This window comes from Sinocyclocheilus rhinocerous, unplaced genomic scaffold, assembly GCF_001515625.1.
Source record: "Sinocyclocheilus rhinocerous isolate Xijiao unplaced genomic scaffold, SAMN03320098_v1.1 scaffold2612, whole genome shotgun sequence".
Taxonomy (NCBI): domain Eukaryota; kingdom Metazoa; phylum Chordata; class Actinopteri; order Cypriniformes; family Cyprinidae; genus Sinocyclocheilus; species Sinocyclocheilus rhinocerous.
Window position 1 is genome coordinate 166,066 of NW_015648580.1, and position 15,630 is coordinate 181,695.

A 15,630-nucleotide genomic window follows, 5' to 3' on the forward strand; every position below is an offset into this window, starting at 1 on the left:
TTTTTTAAAATCCCTTTTCAAGAACTACAATGAATGGCTCGTTTGGACTACAGCGTTTGTTTTCCGGGTTTTGTGATATCACAAAGCGGCCCATTAGAATATCATTAAAATAAATCCCTCCTATGGAAATTCGAATGGTTGGGGGGTGGGGAGGGGCGAGGTCGTGGTTAGAACGCTTGGCTGAGTGCATCAGACAAGACGAGGAAGAAAAAGTGCTGCTGTAGCATCAAGTTTTCGCAAGTTATTACACATGCACCTGAATAATTATGTATGTAAATATGTATGTTACAATTATGAAAACGTTTTTATAATAAATTGCTGACAGTACAATACTGGACAATGCAGAATTTACACTTCAATTATGAGACTACAGTGTTTCGGAGTGCGGGTGTTTTTATATCACTGTATTTCTGAAGGAAACCAACTGTCTTCAGAAAATTGGATGTCAATTTAATTTCTTCTTACATATAATGTCGGATAAAACAGGGTTTGTGAGCGGAGCGCTGCTTTGTGTACAGCCGTTACCGGGGAAACCTCGATCTCTACCACTCCAACTGCGCCTCCTGCTGGCAGAGAATTAATTTGCATATATATGCTGCCACAAACAGAGTGTAAGTCTGTGGGAAACACTGGACTATGGTAATAAATAAATTCAAATGTATAACAGTTTCACTGCAATTCATCTTATAATGTTAGAATTAAAGAACAATAAACATAATACATATGCACTTATCTGTACATAGTAAATGCAGTTATTTTTAAGCGGTTGTTGACATCCTATCTAAAACATGATTTAGCCAAAAAAACAACAATAACGTTACCACTCTAATATGTCTTGCAATATCCGTGCGTGCAAAGGTTCTGCGCGATCCTCTTGCTCAATATTCTCGGGGTCTGGATCCGTCTCAAATTGATATGGCAATATTTACGCCATCCTTAACCATACCGGCAGTACTGAAACACCGTCTAAGCTGTTCACCAATCACAACGCACTGGGACAGCTAACCAATCACAACACATTTCGTTTTTTGGAAGGCGGGCCTTCATCAAACCCAGAACAAATCGAGCCATTTGTGCCAGGCTGGGGAGAAAGGAATTGTAAAAATGAAAATTATGAAAATTATCACCAAGCATGAGAACAAGTTCTAGTACACCCCCAAAACAAAACCAAGACTTTGTAAAAGAGCATAATAGGACCCCTTTAATAATAGTAATTTTGTATTTGAGCATCTGTTTATTGAAGTTATTTTTGTTCTTTATAGCACAGATGATGATGCTACTCACTGAAATGTGTGTCGGTTACTCTCATTAATTAGTTTATGTCTTATCGCCATTTGTAACTTCTTTCTCCAATTATGAAATATCTTTGCTGCCTCGCTAACTGCCTTTTGTGTTTATGTATGTATCTCACATTAGCTATGGCTGTAGGCAATGCTCCAGTCTAATCTCAATCTCACACTCACATGCACACATCATCACTAAAATAGACTGGTTCAATATTAAATTCCCATGTTGGTTCACTTCTTAGACCTTATGTAAGAGAACAAGGCCATTCTTATAACAGCCAGTGATGCACAACAGTTCAAGTTATGGGCTGATTTAGAGTTGCCCTTCATATTTACCCTATGCCCACAGCTGGATGCACACTGCCACATTAGATTCCCTATGCTTGAATTAATCACTTTAAAGACTTTGTAAACCTGTAACCTTTAACATACTTCTTATGCATCATTATGAGTGGAACATTTGTGCCGTAGGCAGCTTTAGCAGACGCACTAAGACTAAGACAAGTGCCACATGTGCATGACAAGTTAGGGTGAAATTAGGATAAAATTATGAACTCTTTTCAGAGAACATGAAATGAGCAAAAAACAATACAAACTTCACCTTGTTTTGTTCTGATTTCATTAGCTTCAAAGAAAAACCTTGGCTAAGAATGTTTCTTTACATGTCATTGAAGCCGTTTTTGTTCTCACTGCATTTGTCAAGAAAAAAATGTGTGAGCTTAATTTTTAAAAACAATGAAGTAACATTCGGATGTTGAAATAAGCCTCAGAAATAACCCTTAATGATGAAACAACTTTCAGTTCCTCTATAAGTTTGATGATTCAAACTCAAAGTTGAGCATCATTCTTTGTAATCAATGACTTTCAAAACTTTCAGCTGCTTAACAACTGTCAGCAGTATCAGTAAAATGACAGCAAACAACGTTACTTATTACGGTCCGAGGCTTCTTGCCAAGTTTTACGAATTCTTCTGAGTATTGCAAATTTTTAATCAAAAGTATGGGGACTTTAAAGACTGTCATGTCAGAAGAAAGCATCAGGAGCAGAGGCGGACAGTAACTAAGTACATTTACTTGAGTATTGTACTTAAGTACACTTTTTGAGTATCTGTACTTTACTTCAGTATTATTTTTTCTCTGAACTTATGACTTTAACTTCACTACATTTGAAAGACAAATATTGTACTTTTCACTCCACTACATTTCTATTGTAATGTATTGTACGTTGCTTCAGAAGTATTGCAAGTATTACGTACAACAATAAAACAGTGCATTGACATAAAAAAAGGAAATTTACTTTTGGTACTTAAGTACTTTTAAAAGCAAGTACTTCTCTGTACTTTTACTTAAGTAAAAATCTGTCTTTACAACTTTTACTTGTAATGGAGTAATATTTGACAAGCAGTATCTGTACTTTCACTCAAGTAATGGAGTTGAGTACTTTGTCCGCCTCTGATCAGGAGTTACACTAAAATTGCATGCAAGGGTTTTTGTCTGGTTTTATCTTTGACATACAGGCGTTCATTGTATTTTAAAACAATAATATCATTGGACAAAAGTAAGAAAGTAAGAGGAATTTTGATCTTGAAAGGAAAAACTGGGAAAGAGAAAACCACTTCAGTAATTCAAAAAGACATTGAATTTAGTACTTAAAAGCTCTTATTTGATTAACTCTTATTCATATTTATTTTCCAGATATCCCAATTAAATATTGCTATACACTCAGATTAATCCAGATGTCCCATTTTTCCTTAATAATATAGAAATATTTGCTAAGAAAAGACAACATAAAGTTTATTTAGAGCTTTTAGATGCTGTAATTGACTAATATGATTAATAATATATCACCCTTCAATTATATTCCACATAAAATCTCAGCCAACAGCTTATCAAGGAGATTTGGTGGTGGAGGTCATAGTGGAGGAATAACATCTCACATTTTGGTCTGTTTCTCATACTAGATTATATATATATATATATATATATATATATACTGTGATAACATGTTCTCCCAGCCCTACAAGAAAGTGGCATTTCTGTTGCTCATACAAAAAAAAAAATATATATATAGTGTAATTTTAACTGTAAAATTTTGTAAAAACGCTACGGAAAAAAACTGTTAATAGGTTAACAGTAAGTTCCCGTATACTGTCAAATTTAGTTTTTGGCCGTAAATGGGTTTACAGTTTTTCTGTATTTTTTACAAAATTATTCTGGCAACCACAGCTGCCAAAATTATTTTGTAAAAACTACAGAATTTTTTTTACAGTGATATTAAAGGTTACTTGAAAAATGACTTGAAATAAACAACTTTGGTCATTTTCATAAAAGAAACTTTAATACAAACTATATAGACATTTCTTTAAATAAATAAATATGTAAATAGATCAAAATAAAAATAAAATCTAATTCAAAATATTAACTGTAACAGTGTAGTAACAATGATGCTAAAATAACAGTCACAGTAAAGAGTCACAGTGTTTACATTCTTCTAGGAAGTCAACACTAGGAATGCCTTGATCCACAGCTATATCTTCTAGAAGCACAGACACTACTGACCTGTTAAACTGTTATGCTTGTAGCTGTATGTCCTGTTGTTCTCGTAAACTTAGAGGCAGCAAAGTGCACATGACAGGCTTCAGATAACACCCTTAAAAAAGGAAACTGTTAGAGACTGATCTGAAGACCTCCTGACCACAGCTGTGTGGGACTCCTTGAGCATCTCTCAAAGAGCGAGAGGGAGTCTGCGGTACTGAGACCAAATAAACCCGGGTCTTAAGGCCACAGGCGTTCTCTTCTGTGAAAAGCGAGCTAAAATGAATGCTGGCAGTGAAAAACTCAGCCACTCTATCTCAGTACTTCACTCCCATCCTCCCCGGCTTGAGATCAGTGTGGATGCTTCCCTCTAGCTCTTAGCCTGCTCTCTCATGTCTAAGCCTGCAGTGCTGCTGTTCCCTCGCAGATACACCAGCTGTGACTCTATCAAGCCCCTTTCAGAAGAGAAGATGAAGATGAATTTGATGTGCCTGATGTCTTTAAAGTGTTGAATGTTTTGACCCAAACTTTCCACCTCTACATGGTATTCTCTATATGGGCCTCACAAAATCTTTCAAGACTATGATTGTGTGGCATTTCATCCCAAAATAATAATAATTATTATTATAGGCATTTAATTTTGTAAATATAATCATAGGTATTTGTATGTAAAGTAGTAGCACACATGCATTTTAGTATGATGACATGGATACTGAAATGTACATAATTCAGGTACAGTGTCAACAGCATCTAAAAAGCATATTACTAATTTACAACTTTAGAGATGTGAAAATGTTATAAATCCTTTCTAGTTCATAGAATATTGAATTGGTGGAATTTATAGACTGATTTTATTGATTTATTCAATAACAAATATGTTCAGTGTGATCACATTTATTCAAATCAAAATTCAAATCAAGTGTTGCATCCATTTAAACATTCAAAATTTGCCACTTCAGTTGTTACACCACAGGTTTGAGGTCAAAGACAAATGCATTGGCTTTGGCATGTCTTGTGACCAAAGATTGTAAATATTTCTAAAGATCTGTAAATACTTTTACCTTTTAAAGGAATAGTTTATCCAAAAATGATAATCTGCTGAACATTTACTCACTGTCACGGTTACCTACTGTGAGGAGCGAGGAACGAGGAAACGAGGGATTTCACACAGAACAGTCTTTAATTATCCACAGGAGGAAACACAGGGTAGCCAAGTCAAGTCAAGTACTTTATTGTCATTGTGTAACACAACGAAATTTCTCTTGTAGCAACCCCAAGGTGCATTTAAAATAAAAATACAAATGGTTAACAATACATATGCAAAAAAACATAGTAGTTATCAAATAGAAGATAAAATAGTTAATTATAAATAACTGGATAGTTATCATAGCGATACAATAATAATTATAAAAGAAGATGATGAAATTATCATAAAACATTTAAAATTACACTGAGTATGGCAAAATGCCAGATACAGTGTTTATACAAAGTGGCCAACATTGTTATAATAGCAAGATTATTGAACTTCTTATTGAGCAGTAAATCACACATTGCCGTCATAGGTTATTTTACATGATCAGGCAGAGAGATACCAGAGTTCATCAAAATTATTGCTGTTGGAAAAAAAACAGTTTTTAAGTCTGTTTGTGCGTACCCGGATGGATTGGAATCGCCTTCCAGATGGGAGGAGCTGAAACAAACGATGGTTAGGGTTAGTGATGTTCTTAATGATATTATTCGCCCTTCTCAGACAGCGGGTTTTATAAAGGTGATCAAGTGATGGTAGGTTCGTACCAACAATGTCCTGTGCTGTTTTTATAGCCTGCTGCAGGGCTTTTTGGGCAGCTTTGGTACAGCTACCATACCAGGCTGTCATACAATTGGTCAATATGCTCTCTATAGTGCATCTATAAAAGTTGACCATCAGCTTCTGAGGAAGATTTGCTCTCCTTAACTTCCTCAGAAAGTAGAGGCGTTGTTATACTTTGCTTACTATACATGCAATGTTATCCCTCCAGGAAAAAATCCTCTGTGATGGTAACTCCCAGGAACTTGTAGCTGTGTACCCTCTCCACGACCTCATCCTTGATCATTACAGGGCTGTGGGTGATCTTTTTAGTGGTCCTAAAGTCCACAATAATTTCTTTGGTCTTTCTGATGTTTAAGACCAGGTTGTTTGTATCACACCACGCTGTCAGGTTCTGAATCTCCTCTCTATATGCAACTTCATTGTTGTTTGTTATGAGCCCAATGACAGTTGTGTCATCTGCAAATTTCACCAGAATATTAGAATCGTGGGTAGCTTGGTAGTCATGGGTAAAAAGTGCATAAAGGAGGGGACTTAGTACACACCCTTGTGGTACACCAGTGCTCAAAGTTAGGGTAGAGGATGTATACTTATCCAACCGCACTGACTGAGGGCCAACCGCAAGAAAGTCCAATAACCAGTTGCATGTGGAAGATGTTAATCCTAGAGCATGATGTTTGGTAGTCAGCTGGCTTGGTACAATGGTGTTAAATGGCAAGCTGTAATCAACGAAGAGCATCCTGATATATGTGTTGGGCTTTTCCAAATGTGAAAGAGCAGCATGCATAGCTACACAGATGGCATCCTCAGTTGATCTATTTGCCCGATAGGCAAACTGATATTGATCTAGATCAACTGGTATAGAGTCTTTGATATGAGTGATTACTAGTCGTTCAAAACATTTAGCAATGACAGGAGTGAGAGCAATCGGTCGATAGTCATTAAGACATGTTATCATGGTTTTTTTGGGGACAGGCACGATGGTCGTGGATTTCAGGCACGTGGGAACTATACACGAGGAGAGGGAGAGGTTAAAAATATTTGTAAACACCTCTGCCAATTGGTCGGCGCAGGCCTGTAGCACACGTTCCTGCAAACCATCAGGGCCAGCTGCTTTCCTTATGTTGATGTCATTAAGTGCCCTCCATACCTCATGTGTATGTAAAACAAGGGGCTGTGAATTTCCCGTCGATTTAAAATGAACTGGGGATTGATTATTGTCTTTTTCAAACCGTGCAAAGAAGCTGTTAAGTTCCTCTGCAAGGTAAGCATTATAATTGGATGTAATATGTTGTATGCCATTCTTCTTTTTATAATCCGAGATTAATCGGATGCCTTGCCACATTCTCTGAGGATTGGAGTTATTGCTAAAGTCTTCATCAATCCGTCGTTTATACTTTAATTTCGCAGACCTGATGCCCCTCTTAAGGCTAGCTCTGGCAACTCTGTAAGCAGAGGTATCTCCTTATTTAAAAGCTGTGTCCCTCGCCCTGATCAGCTGTTTAACTTCATTGTCCATTCATGGTTTCTCATTTGGAAACACTCTAATCTTTTTGTCAACAGTGACGTATCCACACAATAACTGATATATGACAATACAGATGAAGTAAATGTCTCTAGATCTGACTGATGGGAGAATACATTCCAATCTGTGTATTCAAATCAGTCCTGGAGTTGGTTGATGGAGTTGAAGACTTTAACAGTCTTACAAGTTGGTCTGGCACTGTTAACCAAGGCTTTATATGCAGGGACGAGAAACAAGGAGAGATGATCTGATTGCCCAAGATGGGGACGTGGTATAGCTTTATAGGCATCTTTCATATTTGTATAAACATGGTCCAAGGTATTTTGCCCTCTAGTTTTACACTTAACATGTTGATCAAATCTGGGAAATACAGTCTTAAGATGTGCTCGGTTAAAATCCCCAGTGATAATAAAAACTCCATCAGGGTGCTTGTTCTGTTGTCCACTGATAACATCATACAATTGCTCCAATGCCATCTTAACATTAGCCTGAGGTGGTATATATACGGCCATAACAATCACAACAGTATATTCCCATGGCAAGTAAAATGGTCGGCATTTTAGCATTAAGTATTCCAAATCCGGAGAGCAAAACTTATCAATCGTTGTTGAGTTAACGCACCAGGAATCATTAACAAAAACACAGAGTCCTCCTCCTCCGAGCAAAGGAACTGCCAGACGACAGTGGAGGAGGAGGCAGAAGCGGGTGGGAGGGCGGCCATTTGTGAGCCTCCGGGCTTTCAGGCCAGAACTTAGGAACGGGAGCCCTCTCCTCTTTGGTGTGGCACAGTCGCCGTGCCATATACAGCTCACCCTCAGCCGCGATGCAGGGGGCGGAGCTCCTCTCCGTGCTCATATCGTCCGCGGCTTTCTCCCTCGTGACGGGCGTTGTTGCCGGCTCACACACCTTGACTGACGTCATCAGTAGCTCTGGCTCCGCGGCGATCCTCAGCTCTGTCGCTCCGTGCGGCGATGGCTCGTCGGTCGCTGCGGGCTCCGGCTCTCCGTCAGCGGTGGGCTCGGGCATGTGCTCCGCGCAGCGGGGAGATGGTGGACTGGACTCTGGGTCTGGAGATCCCCCTTGGGACAGACGGTGAACTGGGATCCGTGTCTCGCCAGTGTCCACTCCACAAAGGCGGCGAAACTCACTCGAGGGCCTTCCTCGGATGACGGCGCTCTGTATGCCGAGTTTAGGCTAGCATCATAGAATGCACAGAGCGCGTCGTCCGGGTAGCTGGAGAGTTTGGCCCTGGTGTGGGTACTGCGAAGGAAGTGAAGGAATCCATACACGGAGCACAATGGGAAAAAAAAGACACTGAGGAAAACACGGAAACAAAACAGAGAGGAAAACACGCAATAAACTGTTTGTCGGTCGGTTCTTCTGTCACGGATGCCTACTGTGAGGAGCGAGGAACGAGGAACGAGGAAATTAAGGATTTCACACAGAACAGTCTTTAAATATCCACAGAAGGAAACACAGGGTAGCCAGGAGTCACACGTAGCACAACGACGTTCAGAACCGACAAACACAGACTGCACAGACTGGGGCTAAATACACAGGATAATTGGGAAGACACAGGTGAAATCAAATTAACACAATTAACACGAGGAGAACTGGGTCACGGGGAGCAAAACACACACAGACAGTCCAGAACCCTGACACTCACCCTCAGGCCATCTAAGATATAGATGTTTGTTTGTTCATCAGAACAGATTTGGAGAAATTTAGCATTACTATCTTGAATGGCATGAGGATGTGTACATTTTCAGCTAATTTTCATTTTTGGGTGAACTATTCCTTTAAATTATATATTTCAGTGTCTATCCAAACATTCAAAATGTATGTATATATGTTATGTATGAATAACTACATTTTCTCTCACAGATCAGGCTGTGATGCTGGATGAGATTTTTCTGAACATGAAGTGTGAAACGTTATCCACACTGAAAGGGAATTTTGTGGGAAGATGGATGAAACCCTGACAGCTCCAACTACACAGGAACATGCCTGGGCACAGTCGAGGGACTCTGTAATGAAATATATCTATTTTCTTTCTCCTTTCTTCAGGGAGGCTCCATCCAGAATACAAAGTCAAAGCGATGCCTTGAACTCGTGAAGAACAATGACAATGAGTTTGGATATCAGCTGATGCTCCAAAAATGCACTGGCCAGAACTGGATCATAACCAATATGATGCCTGGTAGCACCTTATGATGTTACCGTTGAGACTGAAGAATATGTGGATCTGGGTGGACTGCAATGACGAATGATGACAAGCTCAAGCACCTGTATGTCTCTGACTTTGACATCATATGATAAATGTTAAACATTTTTCCTAGCTACTATACTTGTGCATACTGATAAGACACATTTGGCAGATATTGCATTGTGTATTTATGAGGTTCTACGCTGTACTGAGATTTATTTTGTGCAAGGTATACTTGGTTTTGTCTTGACTTGAAGGTTGCACCGGCTCCAATGCACACACTGAAGCCATACTTGCTACTATGTAGCAAAGCTTTGGCAACGTTCTTGCTGTATTTCTTTCTAGTGTCTCAGGTTTGTAGGTTGAGATTATTTTGAAATAACTCTGTACATTTTTGGGACATGCCAATATGTTGGAACATATCTAGATTCAATCAACTGTTTTATATCAACATGTATAGTAAATATTCTCAGTATTTATAATTAATGGCAGTAAAAAGAACAAATGCTAAGGCAATTTGTGAGTTCTGCTGATCTAAATTTTTCTACACAAGACTTTGTACCATCATTCCTGTAAACAGAGACAGAGCTGTAGTTGTTATGACAGATTAGGTAATTCCTCGCAGCATCAGTGGTTTGGTTGAACAGATGTGCTCTCTCTAGAGTACAACTCAGTGTTTGTTTCTTCAGATACATGGGATGCACTTGCTGCATTCACTAAAATATTCTGTCAAGATCACACTATATTTTACAGCAGTGGTTCTAAACCAGTGGATCACAAGCCAAAAATAGGTTACAGGTCTGTTCGGGAAAGCAGAGGAAACCCTGCTCAATACAATAATTATAACTAACCCATAGATACAATAGCAAACAGTTTTTACAGTTGATGTCAGAGCTGTGCGCCCAATCAAATTTGGTCACTTGGGGACCAGTTCTCACTAGTGTTAACAAACAACTTTTGCCTTAACAAACTCCTAATTTGCTGCTTATTAGTAGTAAGGTGGTTGTTAAGTTTAGGTATTGGGTCGGGTTAAAGGATCTAAAATACGGTCATGCAGAACAAGGCATTAATATGTGCTTTATAAGTAGTAATAAACAGCCAATATGAAGAACAGAAGTTTGTCATTAAAGATGGTCACACTTCAGGACAAAAAAAAAAACTCTTCTAAAGAACCAAACTCAAACCTTATTCATCTGACCCATAAGTGAACTTGAGTGAAGAACCCAGTGTACTCAGATCTCTGTGGTCCACTTTAGTGTCTCAGTCCACTTCAACTGACTTATTTATAGTACTTATATTTGAAACTTAATTGAATATTATATAATTGCAATACAATAATAATAATAACTCTAATGTACATTTTCTGAATAAAATTGTGGTGCTTACTGTGACAAACTCTTGCACTAGGCAGTTGCTAAGGTGTTCTTGGAGGTTCCTAAGTAGTTGCTGGGGTGTTCCGGGAGGCTGCCTGCCGGGTGAACATTGTAAACCCGATTGCTTATAAAAGTCATAGCAGTATTGACCTCAATAAGCCGAACAATGTGAGGCCCCATTCATGATGTATGACAACTTTTGCCTCAATAAACTCCTAATTTGCCACTTATTAATAGTTAGTAAGGTAGTTGTTAAGTTGGGGTATTGGGTAGGATTCTACTTTAGCTCATGCAGAAAAAGGAATTAATATGTGCTTCTGTAAGTACTAATAAACAGCCAGTATGCTATTAATATGCATGCTAAATAAGCATCTAGTTAATAGTGAGAATTGGTCCCCAAACTAAAGTGTTACTGTATTTTCTTTCATAATTTTCCAACTGAACACACAGAATTTTAAGTTGTTATTCATTGAAAATCTTGCCTTCTCCTGTAGCTCTCAAATCTAATTTGCAATTTCACATATTCAGAACTGGCACATCAGGGCCAGTCACTGTAAAACAATCAATGGCTTTGGCGCCACTGATATCAAACCAGGCATGATGTGTTTTGATGTGCCACATCTGAATATGAATGCAAATCCTTGTGGTGTTTATTATGGTGTTTTTGGAGCACCTGATCACTGTATGCTTTGTATGGAAAGGAGCTGCCTTAGATATTTTCCAATGAAAAAAAAGAACGTTAAATGGTTTAAAATCATGACAGATACCATACAGAAATTTCATTTTTAGATTAATTATCCCTTTTAAAGACTACATTGATACTGTTATTCCTTGCATGGTGGTAAACAGCTTTGCCATTCATGTGTCAAAGATTTTATTCTCAAAAGATGTCCGGATCCTCCCTGTAGCGGGAGTTGTGTGCATCGATAGATGTTTTCTTTAAACTCTCTTCCCCTCTCTCTGTCTGGTGTGTATCAAGGGAAGAGACGAGTGGCACTTTCTGTTCTCAACTTGCCAGTCCTCATTAGCATCTACAGTCCTGCTGGGCCAGAGGGATGTTTGCCATTAAATATACATGCACATCCACTTCTACCACCCTCACAATGCCACACAAGTCTGGGAAATATTTGCATTTGCAACGACCTTATGCATGTAGTTAAAATACAACTCAAAACGTTTACAACTTGCATATCAAATCATAGACAAAACCACACACGCCACTTCAAGAACGTCAGCAGATATCCATTTGTGCACCCAAAGGCGGCCTGCCAAAAAGATTATCTGAAAAATTGTGATCTTTACTTTCATTATAAACGCTGGGCGGCAAAGCACAAGTTCAACACATCTCTCTTATCTAATGGTTTAATAGGAGTCACTCAGATCAATATTCCATTCAGACGTTCAGTTGGCAGTGTCCTGGCTCAATGTGTCCTTCTCCCATCCAAAGATGATCAAAGCCAAACCCTTTTTGGGTTTCAGAAAAGCAATGATGCTACTGTACCTCAACCTACGTATGCAAAGCCGCTATGAGGAACTGATACTTATTTTAGCACTGCATTGCAGAACTACTTCTGAAATTATATTATATCATTCCTCAAAGCATTGAACTCTATTGAGTGAAACACAGCGCTCAAAGCTCAAAGTTCAAGCAATTTCAGTTTTTGAGGGAAAGCCATGATTAACATACAATTTACAGAATGTAGGATGTATCATGATCAAACTGGTTGTTGTCCAGACTGAAATAAGACAAAAAAAAAAAGAATTTGAATTGATGTATAGCAAAATGCAAAAGAAAAAAACACGTTCTATGTAAGAAAACAGAATTAAAATGATTTGAAACATATAGCAAATATAGCAACATCCATATAACAAATGTTTCACTCGAAAAGCAAGGTTTGTCAAGAAAAAAAACTAAATGTCGCTATATAAAGCCTTGTTTGAAAGTGTTGAAAAATGTTTAAAAAGTTTAGATAGATAGATAGATAGATAGATAGATAGATAGATAAATGATAGAACGTACTGCATTAGTAAATGTTGAAATTAACATTAAGTTGTATGAATTCTTCAAAAGTCTTTTTCATTGTAAGTTCTTGTTAATTACATGTAAACACTGAAAAAACATTACTTTGAAACAATTTTGACTCAGAAATCATTAGCAATTTTCACAAATATTTACAAATAACAGCAAGTAACACTGAATTAAATGTGTAATTTTGAAGTAGAAATACTGAAATAGTATTTTCTTGGTAAACATACTCCAAAAATCGTCAAGTTATTTACAACTTTGAAAAATCGTTTTATTTTTTTTTACAGCCTAGATGCAGAAATTCCATATGTGACCTTTAAATTCACCAAGAACATCCCAAGACAGTTTCGTCAACCTAAATTCAATGTAAAGTCCTTTTTTCGTAATGTGATGCATCAAAGCAGTCAAGAAAAGCTTTTTTTTTTTTTTTTAGTTCTAAAACCTATCAACCTTCCGCTGTGTTATATGCAGGTCAAAACAGCGTAAGAATTTGTTGACAAGTGTGTTTATGCCCTGACGCGAATCATACTCTCAGGAGATGAGTCATGGAAAGATGAACCTATAAAGATATCTGTGGATTTTCTAAATGTAGAGTTTGTGTGTGTGTGGGTCACGGTCAGTGGATATTATTAAGTATTTATATTTTTAACTCATGGGAGGTCCAGTATATTTACATTTCTCAGAGGTTGTGTGGGTTTTGCTTGCAGGATTCATGTGCTGCTGGCTTCTCGTTTCTGCAGAGGGAAACAGATGCAATAAACTGGATGAAGTGCTGTTGTTCCTCCCCTGCGAGTAGATGACAGTTTTTCTGCCCTTGCTCATATCTATTATTCAGGTATCTCTCTTTGGGGATGGGGCCAATGAAACTGTGGATGTCCATAATCAAACACACACACACAAACACACATACATAGCAGCTTTGCTCCTGATACAGCACCAGTTAGAAAAAAAAACCTGACAAGGTATTCCTGGCACAAAGTAAGTGCAATATGACAATGGGGAACAGGAGGGCTCAGGTTAGCATATGGAGAGAATCAAGATGTAATCTGAGCTGAGAATGGACATGATTCCCAGTGGAATCCAAAGCCGTGGGGGCAGAACAGAGGCTCTCTTTGTTTTCCATTCGGCAGGTATGTTACAGGTGCTGATGGGGGAAGGAAGGTGTTTTGTAGAGCAGTCAAATGCACCTGAGACTCCAGCCCTAAGCATGTAAAAATATGCTTGGTGGAAAACATTGCAACTACTTCAGTTTTGACAGCTCTGTGCTTGAATTCTAATTCTACTTTATATATACATATATATATATATATATATATATATATTTGTATATGTGTATAAAGGAAGATATAGAAAAAATACTATGGAAGTCAATGGGGACCATCTTATAACATCATCATTTCAGTTCAGCAGAAGAAAGAAATTCATACAGGTTTGGAACTTTCATTTTTGGGTGAACTATCCATTTAATCTTTTACTTGCCCTAATATTTTAACGTTGTAATGGGAATCGCTGCTGGATAATATAGAGCTGTTAATGTTGCAAGCAGCTTTAACTAGTGCAGCTTTAACTAGTCAGTGTGCAGTACTTATACAGTAATATAATACATAGCAAAGTTAAGGCTGTCTTTTTTTCTTGCTACTCTCCCATACAAGCCACATTTGTGGAGAATTTGTGATATTGTTGTCACATGCACTCAATCACCACTCTTTATATCTATCTACTTTATATACTCTAATATATCTAAATTACGACCTATGCACACAATGTCAAATGCAGAAAAGTTCATTCATGCATTCATGACCTAAAGGTTAGATTATTGTAATGCTTTATTGTGTGGTTGCTCTGCGTGCTTAATAAACAAACTTCAGCTGGTCCAAAATGCAGCAGCTAGAGTTCTTACTAGAACCAGGAAGTATGTACATTAGGTCAACCGGAACCGGGAACACTTCCCATAAGACCTGATGTACTCGCTACATCGCAAGAAGAATGGCATTTCTACGCTAATATTAGTCTCTTTCACAGTGGTGTAATGTAACGAAGTAATAATACTTCATTACAGTACTATTTGCTCATGCAAACAAGTGCACGCACAACCGCGGATGATTCATTTCCCACTCAAGTCGAGGCTGGTGTGTGCGATATACAGCATATCTTCTGAGATAATATGGCAAGTGTTGTTGTAATGATGTGCAAGCTGACATTATCAAGTATATCACCAAATCACACACAGAGAGTGCACGCATGTGATATATTAGTCTATTAAAAGTCAAAATTCAAGGCATTCTAAATTGTAGATGGCAAAAATACTTCTGTATGCTTTTTATATTTATATAATTTAATATAGTTAACTTAATCTATATCACACAAAGAGTATAACGTTTTTCTGCAGATATTAGCATGATAACAAATGTAGGCTTTACAAGTTCAGTAAAGTTAGCAATAAGTGACTTACATTTTAGACATAATATTTCCTGTTTTTGCTCAATTTTGCCAATGAAAATAGTTCCGAACAAAGATCACAGAACTGCTTTGTGTCTCTGAGCAATGGTGTTTACTTATTGAATGAATCTGCTTTTTTAACGAATCGTTTGAATAAATGATTCAGTGATTCACTCATTAACACAGTCAAATGCTTTGTTCCTGAATGAATCAGTCGTTTGAATGAATCGGCTGAATCTCAATGACTCACTCATTAACGGTCACTTGCTGTCACCTACTGGCGGTTTTAATTTCACATTTCGACTATTTTTTTTCATGTTTTAAATTATTTCAAATATCAGTATTCAACGTTTTACGTTCAACGTTTTAAAAACAAAACATTATTTATCCATCTGTAACTGCAGGTTAAATGCATCCATGTCCCCTCTGAGATA

At 37.7% G+C, this 15,630-nt stretch overlaps 1 protein-coding gene and 1 pseudogene across 1 annotated transcript in view; both read left to right on the forward strand.

Annotated features, from left to right (window-relative positions):
- Positions 1-9,901, forward strand: part of LOC107709920 (polypeptide N-acetylgalactosaminyltransferase 18-like) — a 132,453-nt gene extending 122,552 nt beyond the window's left edge. The window contains exon 10 of the mRNA XM_016514585.1: positions 9,220-9,901. Within this exon, the coding sequence (XP_016370071.1) occupies positions 9,220-9,366 (147 nt within the window). The 3' untranslated portion in view covers positions 9,367-9,901. The remainder of the gene's footprint in view (positions 1-9,219) is intronic.
- A 3,913-nt stretch (positions 9,902-13,814) lies between these two features.
- Positions 13,815-15,630, forward strand: part of LOC107709921 (putative nuclease HARBI1) — a 14,438-nt pseudogene continuing 12,622 nt past the window's right edge.